We start from the raw sequence: 17,262 nt of genomic DNA, 5'->3' as shown, positions 1-17,262 counted from the left end.
TTCATTCTAATTATCAGAAGGTAATCCAAGGTATTGACCAATGGATGGAACACAACGATTCTGTAGCTGTTTGGAGAACATTGGGGCAAATAGGACAGGTGCAGAAACATAATAAACTGATCTGGGAAGAAAGGCTGAAAAGAAAAGCATCACTTATACAGAGGACATAGACAAGTGACTTTTAGTTTTTTTCCAGGCAGGACTCCAGTACACATGAATATAGTTACCAAATCAAGAAGTTTTCAACTATTGGGAGCTGATGAAGCAAAAACAACAAAAGGCATCTATAAAAATACAGCTGTTTTTAGAATACCCTGAGCTATTATTTCATGTTCAAAGGAAGGTATTTTTAAAGTAAGTATTTTTTTTATCTGCTATTTGGAAACAGCTTACAATTTTTATAGAATTTTAAAATACACATTTAAAAATTAATGCATTGTTATTGAAAAAATACACTTAGGTAAAACTAAGAAAATTAGAGATCACAGCCCAGAGGTAACCACAGGAATCTTTTTTTTTTTAATCGTATTCTTTCCATTACCATTTATCGCCTTATACCCTCTTCCCTCCTACCTCCACCATCACCCCCACAAGTACCACACTGTTGTCCATGCCCATGGGTCCTTTTTCTGTTATTTATTTATTTATTTATTTTAGAGGAGAAGAGGGGGAAAAAGAGAGGGAGAGAATCATTGATGTGAGAGAGAAACAAAAATTGGTTGTCTATTGCACATGCCCCAACTGGGGAACAAGTCTGCAACCTAGGCATGTGCCCTGACTGGGAATCAAACCCACATCACTGGCCAGCGCTCAGCAGTTTCATAATCTACTTTTTTCCCACTGGTCATATTTTGAACAATTTCTATGTATTGATTATTACATAAGTACTAAATTTGTAAGTATTCAGAATTACTATTTTATAGAAATGTTTCATTCATTTAACCTGCTATTGTATGACTCAGGATACTGAATATTGCCTGAGAATGTACATGTCTGTAATGTATTGATTTTTGGTTAATGTGTATACTGGAAAATCTTAGGTTTATATCCATATAATTCAACACAACATTTTAAAATATGACACATAGGAAAAGTTTCAAATTACATCAGAAGTACAATTAGTAAAACCATAGAGTTATATAAATATTTTGATTAGTATATAGATTGGTATATATCAACAAAATGGATGTGCAGATGTTCATGATATTAAGAGAGGCCATGTTGTTGCACACAAAGCAACTAGCTGTTAATAACCATAATTTTGTTTGGCCATCAGATGTTTGGTGATCAGCAAGTGATATTTTAATTTTTGTCCAAATATAATAGTTTATTACTTATGTAGTTTGTGTTGTTTAATTGTGTTTTAGGAAATAATGTGGGGGTTTTGCATTTAATGTGATGCATTATATTTTTCACTTTCTAAATATTGGAGAAAAGCCTTCTGGGTAGAGATTTTCACTCAGAAAGATTGCTTTTTCAAGAATAGTTAAGGTGGAGAGACCTATGTAATATCTAGTTCTCATAACCTGGCAACACCCCCCAAACTCCCAGTCCCCCAGCCCAGATCCTGTGTGATGTAGGACTTATGCATGGTCTCTAAAAAAGTAAGAATATCTGTCAATTTAGAGATAGGGAAAAATCTAGCATCAAGCTTTACTAGGTTTTACATAGATGGCCAAGTTTTGCTTAGAATTTGCATTATACAAATCTGATGTTAAGAGATCTAGAGGAGCATGGTTTTGCTAGGTCAAGATCAACTTGTGACATTATTTCTAATCTGCCTTTTTAGGGCCTTTTGTTTGATGTTGTGGGTTTGTGAAAAATCTCTTTGAGATGTGCAGAGTTGGAAATGGACACCTCTACTCTGTTATTTCTGTAGCTTCCTCTTCTTCCTAATTGTTCTTTCTCATATTGACCAAGGCTTTGAGTCGAATTTTGATATAGTCATAGTATAACTGAATTAGTATATTAGTTAGGATAAGTATCGTACTCTGTGTGCAAACAACCCCCAAACCTCAATGATTTACAAAATAACTTTTTATTTCTTGCTCACATTCCATGTCCAGTGTCAGCCAGCATAGACAGGGTCCTAGACCGAAGGAGGCTCCACCAACTTATAGCTGTACCACCCTGAACACACAGCTTCCTTTGCCACCACATCACGGAATAGAAAAATTAGGGAACTGTGCAGTTTTCGCAGTGCTTCAGACTGAAGTGACACATCACTTCAGCTCATATTTAACTGACTACAACCAGATTATGGCCCTACCTAACTGCTAGGGCATGAAATATGTTATCTTCTGTGTACCCAGAAGGAGGTGAAAACTGGATAACTGGAAAACTGGACAATGGTGATGAAACATTAGTAATAAAACTAGTAATATCTACCACACTGGCTAAGGCCTATTTCTTTTTCTATATGTAGGAAGTTGATTCTGTAAGTTAGGAATGATTTTTCTTTGTAGTAAGGACATCCTGGACTGTGGAGAGAGGGTTAACAAGAGGTCTGTGCCCAGGTGAGGGGACTGAGGAATCAGGAAGCCTTTCTTTCTTGTGAAAGTTCACCTCCTCTGTGGGAAGTCAGAAACTTTAAGTTATTTGAGAATATTTCCCTGAAAGGCTCTAAAACTATGAGAAAATAGAGCTCCTTCAGCATACAAATTCCCAAAGTCACCTACCTCGCTGTCACTCATGAATTACTCTGTTCATATTTACTTTTATAATATACCACTGCCCCCCATTAAAAAAGAAAAGGATTGATTGTATATGATTATAAAACATGCTTAAGGGAAACCTTGAAAATACAGGAAAAAAAGATCCCCCATAATTATACACCTATAGACAAAAGTGAAAATTTATTTTTGAAGTATATTTTATTGATTATGCTATTACAGTTGTCCCATTTTTTCTCTCTTTTATCACCCCACTGCCCTGCCCCGACTCCAACCAGCATTCCCTGCCCTTACTTCACTCATACATATAAGTTCTTTAGCTTCTCCATTTCCTGTACTATTCTTGAGCAACCCGTCTATTTCGTACTTACTATTTATGCTTCTTATTCCCTGTACCTTTTCACCCATTCCTCCCTCCCCCTCCCCACTGATAACAACCTGTGAGATTCCCATTTCTGTGATTCTGTTCCAGTTCTAGTTGTTCTGAGTTTGGTTTTTTTGTTTGTTTCTTTGTTTGTTTTTTAGGTTCAGTTGTTGATACTTGTGAGTGTGTTGTCATTTTACTGTTCATATTTCTTATCGATGTTCCATTTCATACGATAACAGCTTGGTGACGATGAACTCCTTTACCTCAACCCTATCTAGGAAGCACTTTATCTGCCCATCCATTCTAAATGATACCTTTGCTGGAGAGAGTAATATTAGATGTAGGTTAGATGTAGGTCCTTGCCTTTCATGACTTCAAATAATTCTTTTCAGACCCTTCTTGCCTATAAGGTTTCTTTTGAGAAATCAGCTGGTAATCTAATGGGAACTTCTTTGTAGGTAACTCTCTCCTTTTCTCTTGCTGCTTTCAAGATTCTCTCCTTATCTTTAATCTTGGGTAATGTAATTATAATGTGCCTTGGTGTGTGCTTCCTTAGGTCCAACTTTTATGGGATTCTCTGAGCTTCCTGGACTTCCTGAAAGACTCTTTGCCAGATTCGGGAACTTCTCCTTCATTATTTTTTCAAATAACCTTTCAATTTTTAAAAAATACATTTTATTGATTATGCTGTTACAGTTTTCCATTCCCCTTCCTTCATTCCCCTCCACTCTGCACAGCCCCTCACACACACATTCCCCCCTTTAGTTCATGTCCACACGTCCTAAGTTCTTTAGCTTCTACATTTCTTACACTATTCTTAACCTCTCCCTGCCTATTTTCTACCTACCATCTATGCTTTTTAAAATATATTTTATTGATTATGCCATTACAGTTGTCCCATTCCCCCCTTCATTCCCCTCCACCATACACACCCCCTCCCCCACTATTCCCCCTCTTTAGTTTATGTTCATGTGTCACAAGTTCTTTAGATTCTATATTTCCCATACTATTCTTTCCCTCCTCCCTATCTATTTTCTACCTACCATCTGTGCTACTTATTTTCTGTACCTTCTTCCTTCTTCTCCTCCCACTTCCCTGTTGTTAACCCTCCATGTGATCTCCATTTCTATGGTTCCTCTCCTGATCTAGCTGTCCTCTCAGTTTGCTTTTGTTTTAGGTGTGGCTGTTAATAACTGCAAGTTTGCTGTCCTTTCACTGTTCATATTTTTTATCTTCTTTTCTTAGGTAAGTCCCTTTAACATTTCATATAATAAGGGCATGGTGATGATGAACTCCTTGAATTTGATCTTATCTGAGAAGCACTTTATCTGTCCTTCCATTCTAAATGAAAGCTTTGCTGGATAGAGCAATCTTGGATGTAGGTCTTTGGATTTCATGACTTGCAATACTTCTTTCCAGCCCCTTCTTGCCTGTAAGGTCTCTTTTGAGAAATCCACGGACAGTCTGATGGGAACTCCTTTCTAAGTGACTGTCCCCTTATCTCTTGCTGCTTCTAGGATTCTCTCCTTCATTTTAATTTTGGCTAATGTAATTATGATGTGCCTTGGTGTGTTTCTTCTTGGGTCCAACTTCTTTGGGACTCTCTGAGCATTCTGGATTTCCTGGAAGTGTATTTCCTTTGCCAGATTGGGGAAGTTCTCCTTTATTACTTGTTCAAATAAGTTTTCCACTCGTGGCTGTTCCTCTTCCCCTTCTGGTACCCCTATTATTCGGATGTTGGAACATTAAAGTTGTCCTGGAGGTTCCTAAGCCTCTCCTCACTTTTTTGAATTCTTGTTTCTTCATTCTTTTCTGTTTGGTTGTTTCTTTCTCCCTTCTGGTCCACTTGATTGATTTGAGTCCCAGTTTCCTTCCCATTACTATTGGTTCCCGTTGTCTTTTGCTTCATTTCACTTAGCATAGCCTTCATTTTTTCATCTAATTTGGGACCAAAATCAACCAATTCTGTGAGCTTCCTGATCACTGGTGCTTTGAACTGTTCATCTGATAGGTTGGCTGTCTCTTGGTAGCTTAGGTGTATTGGCTCTGGGGCTTTGATCTGTTCTTCTGTTTGAGCCCCCCTCCCCCGCCCTTTTTCTTTTCTTTTTTTTTTTTTTTTTTTTTTTGGTCTGTTATATATGAGGGGCAGAGTTTTAGGTGTTCACCAGGGTGAGGCAACCCAGTTCCTGGGTTGTGACACTGTATGTGGAGACGGGGTCAGAGAGGGAATAACGGTACTTACTCTACTCTCTCTTGGATTTCAGTCTCTTCTGCCACTTCCCACAAGCAGACTGGGCCCTTCTGGTGCTGGTTCCCAGGTGTGTGGGCTTGTGTACATTCTAGGACCCTGTGGGTCTCTCCAACAAACTCTCCTGTGAGGTTGGGAGTCTCTCCCTGCACCTCAACCCCCACAGGTGTTTTCAATCATTGCTTTTAGGCTTTATTTCCTGGTGCTGGGGCCTTGGGTTGTGAGGTCTGTCTCACTGCCCACTTTCGCCTGTCTCACTACCCACTTTTGCCTGGTTTACTGGTCTGGATGAATAGTTGTCAGACTTCCATATAGTTCAATTTTCTCTCAGTTCTGGGTGGTTTTTTTGTTTCTAAATTTTTGTTGTCCTTAATTTTGGTTTCGTGAGGAGGCATAGTGTCTACCTGCGCCTCTGTCTTGGCCAGAAGTCCAGTTTTCAATTTCTTGATCTTCTTCTTTTTCTTCTGATATCCCTATAATTTGGGTGTTGAAACATTTAAAAGTTGTTCCAGAGTTTCCTAAGACTCTCCTCATTTAAAAAAAAAATTTATTTACTTATTTTTCAAATACAGTTTTCTATTTCTCCCATCCCTGCCCCCCCACCCCATGCTCCCCACCTCCCTCCCAAATCCACCCCCCTTAGTTCTTGTCCTTGTGTCCTTCATACTTGTTCCTCCAAATCCCTCCCCCTTTTCCCCCTTAATTTCTATTCCCTCTCCCCTCTGGTCACTGACCCCTTGTTCTCTATTTCAGTGTCTTTGTTTTTATTCTGCTTGCTTGTTTGTTTTGTTGTTTAGCTTCCTGTTAAAGGTGAGATCATATGGTATTTGTCTTTCAACACCTGGCCTATTTCACTCAGCATAATGCTTTCCAGTTCCATCCATGTTGTTGCAAAGAGTAGTAGCTCCTTCTTTCTCTCTGCTGCATAGAATTCCATTGTGTATATGTACCACAATTTTGTGATCCATTCATTTACTGATGGGCACCTAGGTTGCTTCCAACTCATGGCTATTGTAAATTGTGCTGCTATGAACATTGTGGTGCATAGGTTCTTTGATATTGATGTTTTAGGATTCTTAGGATATAATCCTAGCAGTGGTCTCTCCTCATTTTTAAAAATTATTTTCTCTCCATTCTGTTCTGCTTGAATGTTTATTTCTTCCTTCTGCTCCAAGTCATTAATTTGAGTCCCAGTTTCCTTCCCTTCACTGTTGGTTTCCTCTCTATATTCGTTTATTTCACTCTGGGTAGCCTTCACTTTTTCCTCTATTTTATAACCATACTGAGCCATTTCTGTGAACATCCTGATTAAGTGTTTTGAACTCTGCATCTGATAAGTTTGCTATCTCTTCCTTGATTTCTTAGTTCTATTTACAGAGTTTTCATCTGTTCTTTCATTTGGACCATATTTCTTTGTCACAGCTCACCTATTATGTTGTTAGGGGCAGAGCCTTACATATTTCACCAGGGTAGGGCAACCCACATGCTGCATTGTGGCTCTGTATGTGGGGTAGGGGTCAGACAAGGAACAATGCCACCTGCTCAGCTCTTGGCCAGCTTTCAGTCACTTCCCCCATTACCCATAAGCAAATTGGGCCCTTCTGGTGCTGATACCCAGGTGGGTGGGTTTGTGTTCATTCTAAGACCCAGTGGGTCTCTCCAACAAACTCTCCTGTGAGGCTGGGAGTTTCTTTTGCTGCCACAACTCCCACAGATTTTTACCGCCAGAGGTTTTGAGCCTTTCTTTTCCCACTCTGTAACCCTGTGTGCGGTCTGTCTCACGCACAAATGTGGGACCTCCCAGTCTGCTGGATGCCCATCTCTGCCCCTCCTACCAGTCTGGATGTTTCTTCTTTAACTCCTTGGTTGTCAGACTTCCATACAGTTCGATTTTCTGACAGTTCTGGTGATTTTTTGTTTTTAAATTTGTTGTCCTTTTTTTGGTTGTGCAAGGAGAGAAAGTGTATCTACCTACACTTCCACTTTGACCAGAATTCCAAATGTGAAAATTTAATTTAAATAGTTCAGTCCATCTTTTATACACATACATGCATACACACACATGAGGTCTGTCCAGAAGGTATCCGGCCATTTACTATGAAAAATAAAGACATTTATTGAAGAAGATATAAGGTACAAGAAACATTGTACATAGGACAATGATACCTCAGTCCCTTTCAAAATAGTTACCTTGGGATCTCACACTATACTCCCACTGTCTCTTCCTTTGTTTCAAACCCTGCAAAATCCTTTGTTGTAATTGCCATCAGCTGCCCCATTGTATTTTCCTGAATCTCATCAGCTGTCTGAAATCTCTTCCACTTCAAAGTTGATTTTGGTTTGGGGAAAAGCAGGAGTTACAGAACACCAAATCTGGGCTGTTGCAGGGCTGAGTCACCTGGGTAACTTGATGTTCCACAAAAAAAGTCTGCACGAGATGTGATGCATGAGACGTGATGAAGCTGCCAATTATAATTGCCCATAGCTGCAGACATTTTTATTGTTACATCTCAACTGACAAAGAACATTGAGGTAGTAGTACTCCTTATTAATTGTTTGGTCTGGGTGGACACACTTATGATGGACAACACCTTCCCATTCAGAAACAACAGTTAACATGTTCTTGATCTTGCTGCAGCTTTGCCATGCCTTCTTTGAGCATGGAGTACCAGGCAGCTTCCACTGGGACCACTGGGCCTTTATTTCCAGATCATAGTTGTAGAACCACCATTCATCTCTGGTTATGACCTTAGGAAATTTAGTCCACTGATTGTGGTGTGTACTGACCAGCAGTGCCCACAGCATCATGGATGAGACATGAGACAAATTCACACGGACTACCGAGTCCTGTAGAGGAAAAGATCTGGCGAGGCTACTTCCTCAAGGGGAGAGAACCTCAGAACGGCCTCGCCACCCACTCAAGGGGAGAGTGGCTTGGAGCGGCAGCTGGGCAACTCTCTCCAAGGGGGAGAGAACGCCCAGACCCTTGCTTAGTCAGGCTTTTATTGGGATTTTTGCACAGGAGTTCAGGTACAGCTTATTAATCATTGTCAAGCAGTAAACAGTAGATCGTATACAAAGAACCATTTGGGTTTCTTCTAAGTCAGGGCCTGTCAGCTAAAAGGCTACAGAACTTTGGGAACATAAACTCTTCTTCTGCTCAGGCCCTCATCATCTAACTAAAAGCATTCTTAAACAAAGCAGGTCTCACAGGGTTTCACATATTCCTTCTCAGGCCTAATTACCCAGGAAGCCCGCCATTCCCAGCACAAGGCTTGTATCACGTTCCCCATCATAAGTTTTTAGGCTTAAGTAGATTAGAGCCAGGAAGTGCTTCTCCCAGAGGACTTGGGGACTCAGGCTTCATGACAGCTGGGGGTGGGGGTGAGGGGTGGGGGTCCATCACTCCCTCTTTGTCGCAGCTCGTCGAGTCCTTCCATGATGCCCTCCCAAGTGATCGAGTCTGGCCTAGGTTGCCCCTCCTCTAAGGGGTCTCACCTGTCACTGACCACCCAGCCATACTTTGGTGGCAGGGAGATGAAGCAGGGGCAGCATCTGCTGCCAGAGACAAGCCTTGTCTCCTCAGCGGCTCGAATTCCAAAGGTTGCTCACAGCCTTAGACGGTTGCAATTCCTGAAACCAGGCAGGGCGGTCCCCAACAGCTGATAGTGGTGTGAATCAAGTCATTAGCAACTGCAGCATGATGTTCCTTCTGCTCTGGTAGCAGAAGCTGCAGAATGAATTTTGCCACAACATGTTTCATGCCAAGATCCTACATCAAAATCTTGGACACAGTAGTTTTTGGAATCCCCAGATCATCTTCTGGTTCTTGTGCCCTCAGTCAGCCATCTTTGTTGATTGCAGCCCATACACATTCTACATTCTCAGGTGCTCTGCTTATTGCAGGACTTCCAGAACGTGGATCACTTTCAACAGATTCTCAACCATCTTTGAAGCATTTGTGTCACTCTTTATTTATGCTGCATTCATTGCATCATCTCTGAAAGCCTTCTGAAGCCTGAATCATCTGAATAGTTTCCATGGAGAAATGTTCAAGCTTAACAGAGAAGTTGATATAGATTTGTTGTTCTACTTAGTCATTTTTAGTGCGACAGCCACACGGTACATATGCTGACTCAATAGCATCTACTGCCCCCACTGACTAGTACAGTGAAATCATTATTGTTTATGCATGTGTGTGTTCCAGTCCACTCTCCTTGACTGCCAGGTTTCATCGATGTTGTGCAAACCATTCTCATATTAATGATGAATGGACTTTTTCCTGACGGATCTCATATGTATGTATCTTTTTATAAAATAGCGTTTCATTAATCAGGGTGAGACAGAAATAGGTTAACAGTTGTGCATGTGAGAAACAGAGTTTATTCTTGTATTATTGATTCTTATATTATTTTTCATATGGACAACTGGAAACCCACATTTGCCCCACCCTCTACTGTTATATTATTACCTGCCTTATTTACTCAAGGTTGTTTTTTAACATCGTAACATCAGCAAAGATAGGTATCATTTTAAGGGCAACAGTGTCTCCATTGTATGGATACACTATGGTGTATCTAATCAGTCCTCTTTTGTAGGCTTATCTAATCATTCCTCTTTTGTAGGCTATTTAAGTGCTCTCCATGTTGTTTCCATTGTCAACAGGGTCTATATAATAATCCACATACACATCTGTTGGACAGAGCCTCAGCTATGGAATTGCTTCATCAGAGCACATTGTAGTTTAATTTCTACTAACATTGCCTTATTGAAAGTTTACACTAACTACAGCCTACTTTATGTGTCCATTTCCTCATGTCCTGCTATTGTGGAGTGTTATCAGTCTTTTAATTTTTGCCAAATCAGTAACTATAAAATGGTATTTTGTTGCTTTAATGCAGTCCCTTCATTACTGAAATTTAAATACTTTTGATAGGCTGAGCCACTTTATTACTTAGTGAATTGCCCATGTATAGCCTTTGTTCATCTATCTAAAATTACTGCTTTTTTCTGAAAATTTAATTTTAAAAGCACTAGCTATGAAGAGTTTTTATTGTTTTTCTGACATGTGACTTAAAGGTTTTTTTTCATTTTATCATTTGCCTTTTCATTTTGATTTTAATATTGGGGGTGGAATTTTTTTATCTCAAATGTTTTTTCTTTTTGTTTTTCTATGTTTTAATGTCATATGTCCACAAAATATAAATATATTATACTTGTCTGAGATACTTTTACAGTTATTTAAGTTTGTATAGTAAATATCAAGTTAGAACTTTTTTGGCCTATGATATGACCACAAAAAAATAGGATGAGAAATTTCCACTTTGATAAATTCCTAAGGTTTTCATTGTGATAGTGTGCATTCATTGAAGTGTTTGTGTGCCTCCCATGCAGAGTTTTGTGTCTTGATATTAATAATGAATAAAACTACCAAGATCCCTGCATTTAGGTTTAATGGGGAGAGTCAAATAGTAAAGCAGAGAAGGCTAGAAAGAAGGGCAATGTGTAATATTTTAATAGTTTGGTCACAGGGGTGAAGTTTAAGCAGAAACCTTCATGAAGGAGAAAGCAAGCTCTTTAACAACCTAATGGGGGAACATGCTTGGCATTATATGGTGAGTTCTAAATAGTCCAGGACACTTAAAAATCATGAATAATCCATTGGTAAGTACAATTTCTGAAATTGTTATCATTATTAGGATGCATACAGGTGTGGCTCCTTATGAATTTTATAAGCTCTCATGAATTCTTTTTAATTTAAAGGTTCAAATATCTCATTTCCTCCAAAAAACATTTTATTCATTATCTCAAGTTGTTCTGTTATCCACTTTTATACATATTTTATGTCTTATGGATCTCTCTCTGCCTTATCTCTGACCTTTATTTTCAGAGTCCATTCTTCTGTATCTTTTCCTTCTGAATTCCAAGATGTTCTCTAAGGCTCCCTCTATCCTGATATCTAAGACATCTGGTATCTTCTCTATAATTATTAGAACAAACTATTGTCAGGACTGTCTCCTGTGGCAAAGCACTTACAAAAGGTTCTTAGTTTCCTTCTTCTGTTAACCTCCAACTCTTTGAGTTGTCCCCTGCTACTCTGAGAATTATTGTTTATTCCTTCATTAACGGCAGCAACCACAGGATCCAGTTTTCTCAGAAATTTCCGAGGGCATCAACAGAGAACACTTGTGTTCTTATCCCATCTCTGATTTTATTAGCATTGTGGCCACAGGTGGATCTCATAACCTTTCAGGCATTCTAGCTTCTCTTCTGTGTGATGTGGGGAATACAGTCAACTTTATTTAACCCACAGGGTAGTTGTAAAAATAAAAGTAAGTAAAAAGTATATCTGAATAGTATCACATCACCTCGCCCTGGAATCCTGGGGGTCATTTCTATAGCTATATATTTACTTTTCCCAAGGATAAGTTATCTGTGATCTGTAATGCAGTCCCCAACACTTGGGTGCTAATTCCCATCCCCTCTCTCCTACTCAAGATCATTGCTTCAGCAATTGTCTCCTATGTTCCTGCTATATTAATTTCTCTCTATTGGGTCATTCCCATCACTATAAAACATGTTGTAATTTCTCCCACGTTCAATACAAACAACCCTGCCTGGACCACATATCCACCTCTGCCTCTGTTTTCTCTGTTCTTTTCAGCACATCTCCTTGAAAAGGGAGTACTCTCCTGTCTCCGTTTCATGTCCTCCTATTCTCTCTTGAACTCAACTCCAGCCAAGTTTTTGTGTCCTCCATTCCAGAGTATCAGCTTTTGTCCAGATTTCTAATATATCATAATGCCAAATTAACAGTTCTCATTTTTGATTTGGTCACTATTCTTAACTTCCTTCTTGGTACACTTTCTTCATTGGGCTTCCAGTGAAGCCCAATCCTCTTTATTTTTCCTTCTATTCAGGTGGTATCTCCTTTTCAGACTCCTTTTTACCTTTTCATCTCCCTGTTCTCTAACCAAATTTAAGCCCCCTGGCTCAGGTCTTGGACCTTTTAACCTAAAAATAAAAGGCCAAAGTAAGAGCCAACAAGTTTTTATTTGAGATCCAGGAAGCACTGGATCTCAAAAGCACTGATGAGGAAGCACTGATCCAGGCAGAATCCTGAATTGGTGTTCTGATTAGGAGATAGAGGCAAGGGATATTTATGAGAAAGAGAAGGGGGAAATTACATCGACAGAAGGAGGGCATTTCTATAGATAGAGATTAGCTAACATAGTGATGCTGATTCTAAAGATTATTGTTCATTTTCAGTCCAGTAATCATAATATCTCCTTTGCTGTTATCTCTGCAAACAGTTACTTGTGATACAGTGTTACTTCCTGCCCAGGCCAAAGGTTCTTTGTCCTAGTTTTAACATTCCAAAGGCTTAAGGAATAAGACTACAAGGCAGTTCCTCTGGGATTTCTGCTCTGGCTCCATTTTAGAGTGGCATCATTTATATTATTTTTTATAGACATTTTCCTTACTTTCACTCACTCTGGAGGTGAACTTATCTGGTCTCAGGGCTTTAAATGCCATCCGTACATCAGTAATTTTCTATTTTATTTATTTATTTTTAAATCTTTTATTGATCGATTTTAGAGAAAGAGGAAGGGAGCAAGGAGAGAGAGAGACGTCAATTTGTTGTTCCACTTATTCAGCATTCACTGTTGCTTCTTGTACGTGCTCTAGCTGGAGATTGAACCTGCAACAACCTTAGATGACTAAGATGATGCTCTAACGAACGAGCTACAGAGCCAGGGCTCCAATTTTATATTTGTACATTTAGACTTTGACTTTATCCTGAACTTCAAAACCAAATGTCTAATGGACACTTGACATTTCCACTTATGATTGTTGAGATGATTATTAAAGTCCATGATGGATGGACTTTTTCCTGATGGACCTCATATGTATATTTTTTTCTATAAAATAGGGTTTCATTAATCAGGGTGAGACAGAAATAAGTTAACAGCTGTGCATGTGAGAAACACAGAGTTTATTCTTGTTTTATTTATTCTTATATTTTCATATGGACAACTGGAAACCTATTTGCCCCACCCTCTACTGTTTTATTATTACAGTAGAGGTATATAATAATCATCTCAAGTATTAAAAGTCTAAAACAGAACTCGTAATGTTCACTCTAGAACTGATTCTCTCATAATCCTGTGTGTTAAAAAAAGGCAACTTCATATTTCTGGTTGCTCAAGCCAAAAACCTTAGTGTAATCTTGGTTTTATTTTCATATATACCTAAAATTAGCAAATCCTGTCAGCTCTGCCTTAAGAGTATATCTAAGCTCTGATCATTTCTCATCACCTCCACCACCCTAATGCAAACCATCCTCACCCCTTGCCTAGATTACTGCAATAACCTTCTCACTGGTCTCCCTGCTTCTCTCATCCCTTTGTTCTCTTCAGTCCATTTTTCATGCCTGACCTTTTTAAATCTAAATCAGATCATATCATTCCTTGGCTTAAAACAGTTCAGTGGCTCCCGTCTTACATAAGAGTAAACGCCTAAGTTCTTACAGTAATGTATAAGGCCCATGTGATCCAACTTCCAGCTACTTCTCTGACCCAGATGAGCCTCTGACCTTTCTCTCACATACCTCATTCCGCTGCTCTACTCTCCTTCCTGTGTTAATCAGAGAAAGCCTGCTCCTGCCTTGAGGCTTTTGCAATTGATCTCTCTGCTAGGAACGCACCTTCCCTAGATATCTGCATTACCCACTCTATTTTTACATGGCACCTTCTCAATGAAAAACCTTCTTGGGCCACCCTCTGTGCCCCTCAAACTCTCTATGCCCTTATTTTATTTTCTCCATAGTACTTTGGCCACCTGGCATATGAATAGCAATATCAGTGTATTTGCGACTGCCTTTTTTCTTTAGAATGTGGAATCCGCTAGGACAGGGACTAGATTTATTATCTTCCTCACAAATAAAACCATGCTATTTGAACTAGGAACTTAGTAAATATGGAAGAATTCTTTACTCCTTTTTCTTTCTCTGCCTCCCTCCAGATCCAGTTAGTTACCAGAGCCTTTGATTATACTACTTCTCTACACACGAATTCATCCCTTCCTTCTTATTTCCACTTGTCACTAACTGTCCTGGGGACAAGTACAAGCACCTTTCCGTTGATATTCCTGACTTCAATTTTACTACTCTCCAATAAAAGAATCTGGTCATATTGGCTTTATCACTTCCTTCTTTAAATTCTTCAGTGTCCTTCCACTTCTTAATGAATGAAAAGCAAACTTATATTTAGTGAGTATTCATTGATCAGTTATACCCTTCAAATACCATGGCAAGTGTCAGTCACAGTGATGATGAGACCTGGCCCTTGCTCTTATTTTATTTCATTCATACACCTTTACTTTCCAACCCCTAAGGTAATCTCCAGCAGTATCTTCCTCTAGTTTTTCAAAACTAATTAAACTTAAATTTGGATTGATTAAAATTAAATTAAGTAAGAAGTTTAGTTCCTCAGTCAAATGGGGCTAATGGCTATATTCTCTTGATGACACAGATTTCAATCATCACAGAAAGTTTATTGGCTAGCAAACACTGGTCTAGACTTTTCCCAAACTATACAAGTCATTCAAGCAGATTATTCTGTGCTCCTCAAACACATTATAAACTTTTGTCCACTGTTTTACCACTGCTCTTCACTCTTCTCTGAATGCTCTTCTTTCCCTTTTCTGTCTATTAAAATTATCTGATTTTAAGATCCCATATCATTTTCTATAACTTATAGGGAATTTTCCTTGACACCATCCCTATTGATTAAATCAGTCCTTCCTCTGACACTCCTACCACGGGAAGCTTCTTGCCCCTCTAATTAAAACCAGCCTTGCTATCCTTCTTAAAACCCTTGAGATCTCAATACCTGGAGGTACTGGCCATTCTCCACAGAACTCCAACCTTAGCAACTGCCAGCCAGTGAGGAAGTGATATTCTGCAGGAAAGCAATAGGAGGGATTTGAATGAAAAATAAGTGCTGGGCCAAGAGGCTGCTACAAATTGAGTTTCCACTTAGGTCAGTATTCTGGATGGGCAGGTGTGCTTATAAGATGCCTGTTTTTCTGTGGTTTTCTTGTTCTGTCTAATGAGTCCAGCTGGGGATGGAGGCTTTGATGAAGCCTCTAGAGTGAGTGGTATGTACAGTCAGGGAGCTACCCAAGAGGTTTTGCCTGTTGAGCATACAGAAACTGAAAGACTTTGTTTAAGAATGTCTTTCCCAGGGTTTGGACTATACAGGTATGCTATGCTGGCACTGTCCTAATCCTTAGAGGGTAAAGTCTGGGTTATGATCCTCCTTGCTGCAGCTGCAAAGGAAGATCTAATTGGAACAGGCAGAAGCTCTCTAGGCCCTATCTGAGGTACAGATTAACAGCAACAAGATGAGTGAATGTCCAGGCCATAATCCCTCCTGCAGAGGTGCATCGATTCTTGGTCAGTGCAGGAGCACACCTGCTTTGAATCCATCTTTTGGTTTCCCTAGGGTTTTAGGAGGGGCTGGGTTTTGTTTACTGTAGTTCTTAGAATTGGTATTGTGTGGAGAGACAAGGGGAGGGCAGGGGAAGTAGAGCAGGCACACTGGAAGTTCAACTGTTTTTCAGCTCATGTATTTCAGATTGTTAAGGCAAACTAAATTTATGAGAGATTTGCCCCTTCTCCCCCCTACTCTGCTTTTTCAGGACTCTGTACTTGTCTAAAAGAAGAACCTAGAGTAATCTGAGCAGGTCAGGTAGTTCTAAAAAGCCATGGCCCAGGTAAGTGGAAATTCTCTCTCTACTTGAAATAATCTGTCTTCCCTTCAGGTTATATGAACATGTGTCATCTCTGTGCTGAAATTTCCCTGTCTGAGCCCCACTTAGTAACCTGCTTGCAGTCCCTCCATTCCAGGGAATGAGTGATGGTGCTTCTCCTCTCCTAGTGGCCCTCTGTACCCAGTGTTCACATATGTACACAGTGCTTTATCAGAGCACCAATGGAGCAGAAATAAATTCTCTTGAGAGCCCCCCTTATAAGAACCATGGTTGAGTGGGGCCAAAGATAAGATAACTTTGATATTTTTCAGTAACCAGGTTAGTTTCTCTTTTTTTTTTCTATTTTTAAATGTCACCCCCTCTTTAAAAATCATAAAGTCTTTCACACTATCAGTAGTTCTTCAGCCTTGCAAGGGAATTTATGAGAGATGAATAACTGAAAAATGGTTCATTGAGGCTGAACAATCTGTGTTGGTTATGGGCCACATTTATGAGACTGAGGTACACCCTCCCTCAGCTCTTTTATTTTAGGAACAAGGAAGAGTAGACAGTGAAGAATGATAATTATTCACAAGTCTCGTTTAAACTAAATGCCCTCAAGATAATGGAATGATTATCTTATAGGACGTAAAGTACAATATTATATAACAAATAAAAATTCCCATGTTTATTATAAAATTTGCTATAACCAAAAATTGCTCATATGTCTAGCAAACAGAAGCAGTGAGAACACTATTGTCATTTTCAGCGGTATAGTTCTTTGTTGTATGGGACTGTCCAGGGTAAATAGCACAGCTAATTCAGGGTGTTTGACATTCCTGAGGCCCCAGCACACTATACCCCCTAGCCCAACCACCCACAACATGTGACAACTAGCCCACCTTCTGCATGGTCCCAAGTGTATTGTAAAGGAGAAGGTATAACGTATGTTGAGATCCACAGACTACTTATGACCCTGAATCTTCAGGATAGATTTTAAACTTCTATAAATCCTCTATTTTAAAATAGAGGATTATAAGATATTTTGAACCCTTTCTTTTTTATATCAAGGGAGGAAAAATGGTAAAGGGGGATGCATTTTTAAAGATGTTATTATTTGCTAGGCTGATGTTTGCTGCATGTTTTGTATATATTTATTTATAAGACCCTACTTAGCTAGATATTGCTCATTCCTAGACCTTGTAGTGAATAGGAAAGGA

General features: G+C 39.3%; 1 protein-coding gene across 5 annotated transcripts in view; it reads left to right on the top strand.

The window, feature by feature from the left end:
• Positions 1 to 17,262, top strand: part of ZNF565 (zinc finger protein 565) — a 70,535-nt gene that overhangs the window by 16,643 nt on the left and 36,630 nt on the right. For 3 of the 5 annotated variants that reach the window (XM_053666625.1, XM_053666623.1, XM_037145971.2), the window contains exon 2: positions 15,992 to 16,066. The exons of 1 other annotated variant lie outside the window; for it this stretch is intronic. In XM_053666625.1, coding sequence (XP_053522600.1) covers positions 16,058 to 16,066 — 9 coding nt within the window. In that variant the 5' untranslated portion in view covers positions 15,992 to 16,057. Of the gene's footprint in view, positions 1 to 196; positions 355 to 15,991; positions 16,067 to 17,262 lie in introns of all 5 variants that reach the window. One more of the 5 variants, XM_053666624.1, reaches the window with a different exon arrangement.

The sequence above is a fragment of the Artibeus jamaicensis genome, unplaced genomic scaffold (assembly GCF_021234435.1).
Source record: "Artibeus jamaicensis isolate MK-2021 breed Jamaican fruit bat unplaced genomic scaffold, CSHL_Jam_final contig_464, whole genome shotgun sequence".
Lineage (NCBI taxonomy): Eukaryota > Metazoa > Chordata > Mammalia > Chiroptera > Phyllostomidae > Artibeus > Artibeus jamaicensis.
The sequence above is the reverse complement of the archived record's forward strand: the minus strand, read 5'-3'. Positions and strand labels throughout refer to the sequence as shown.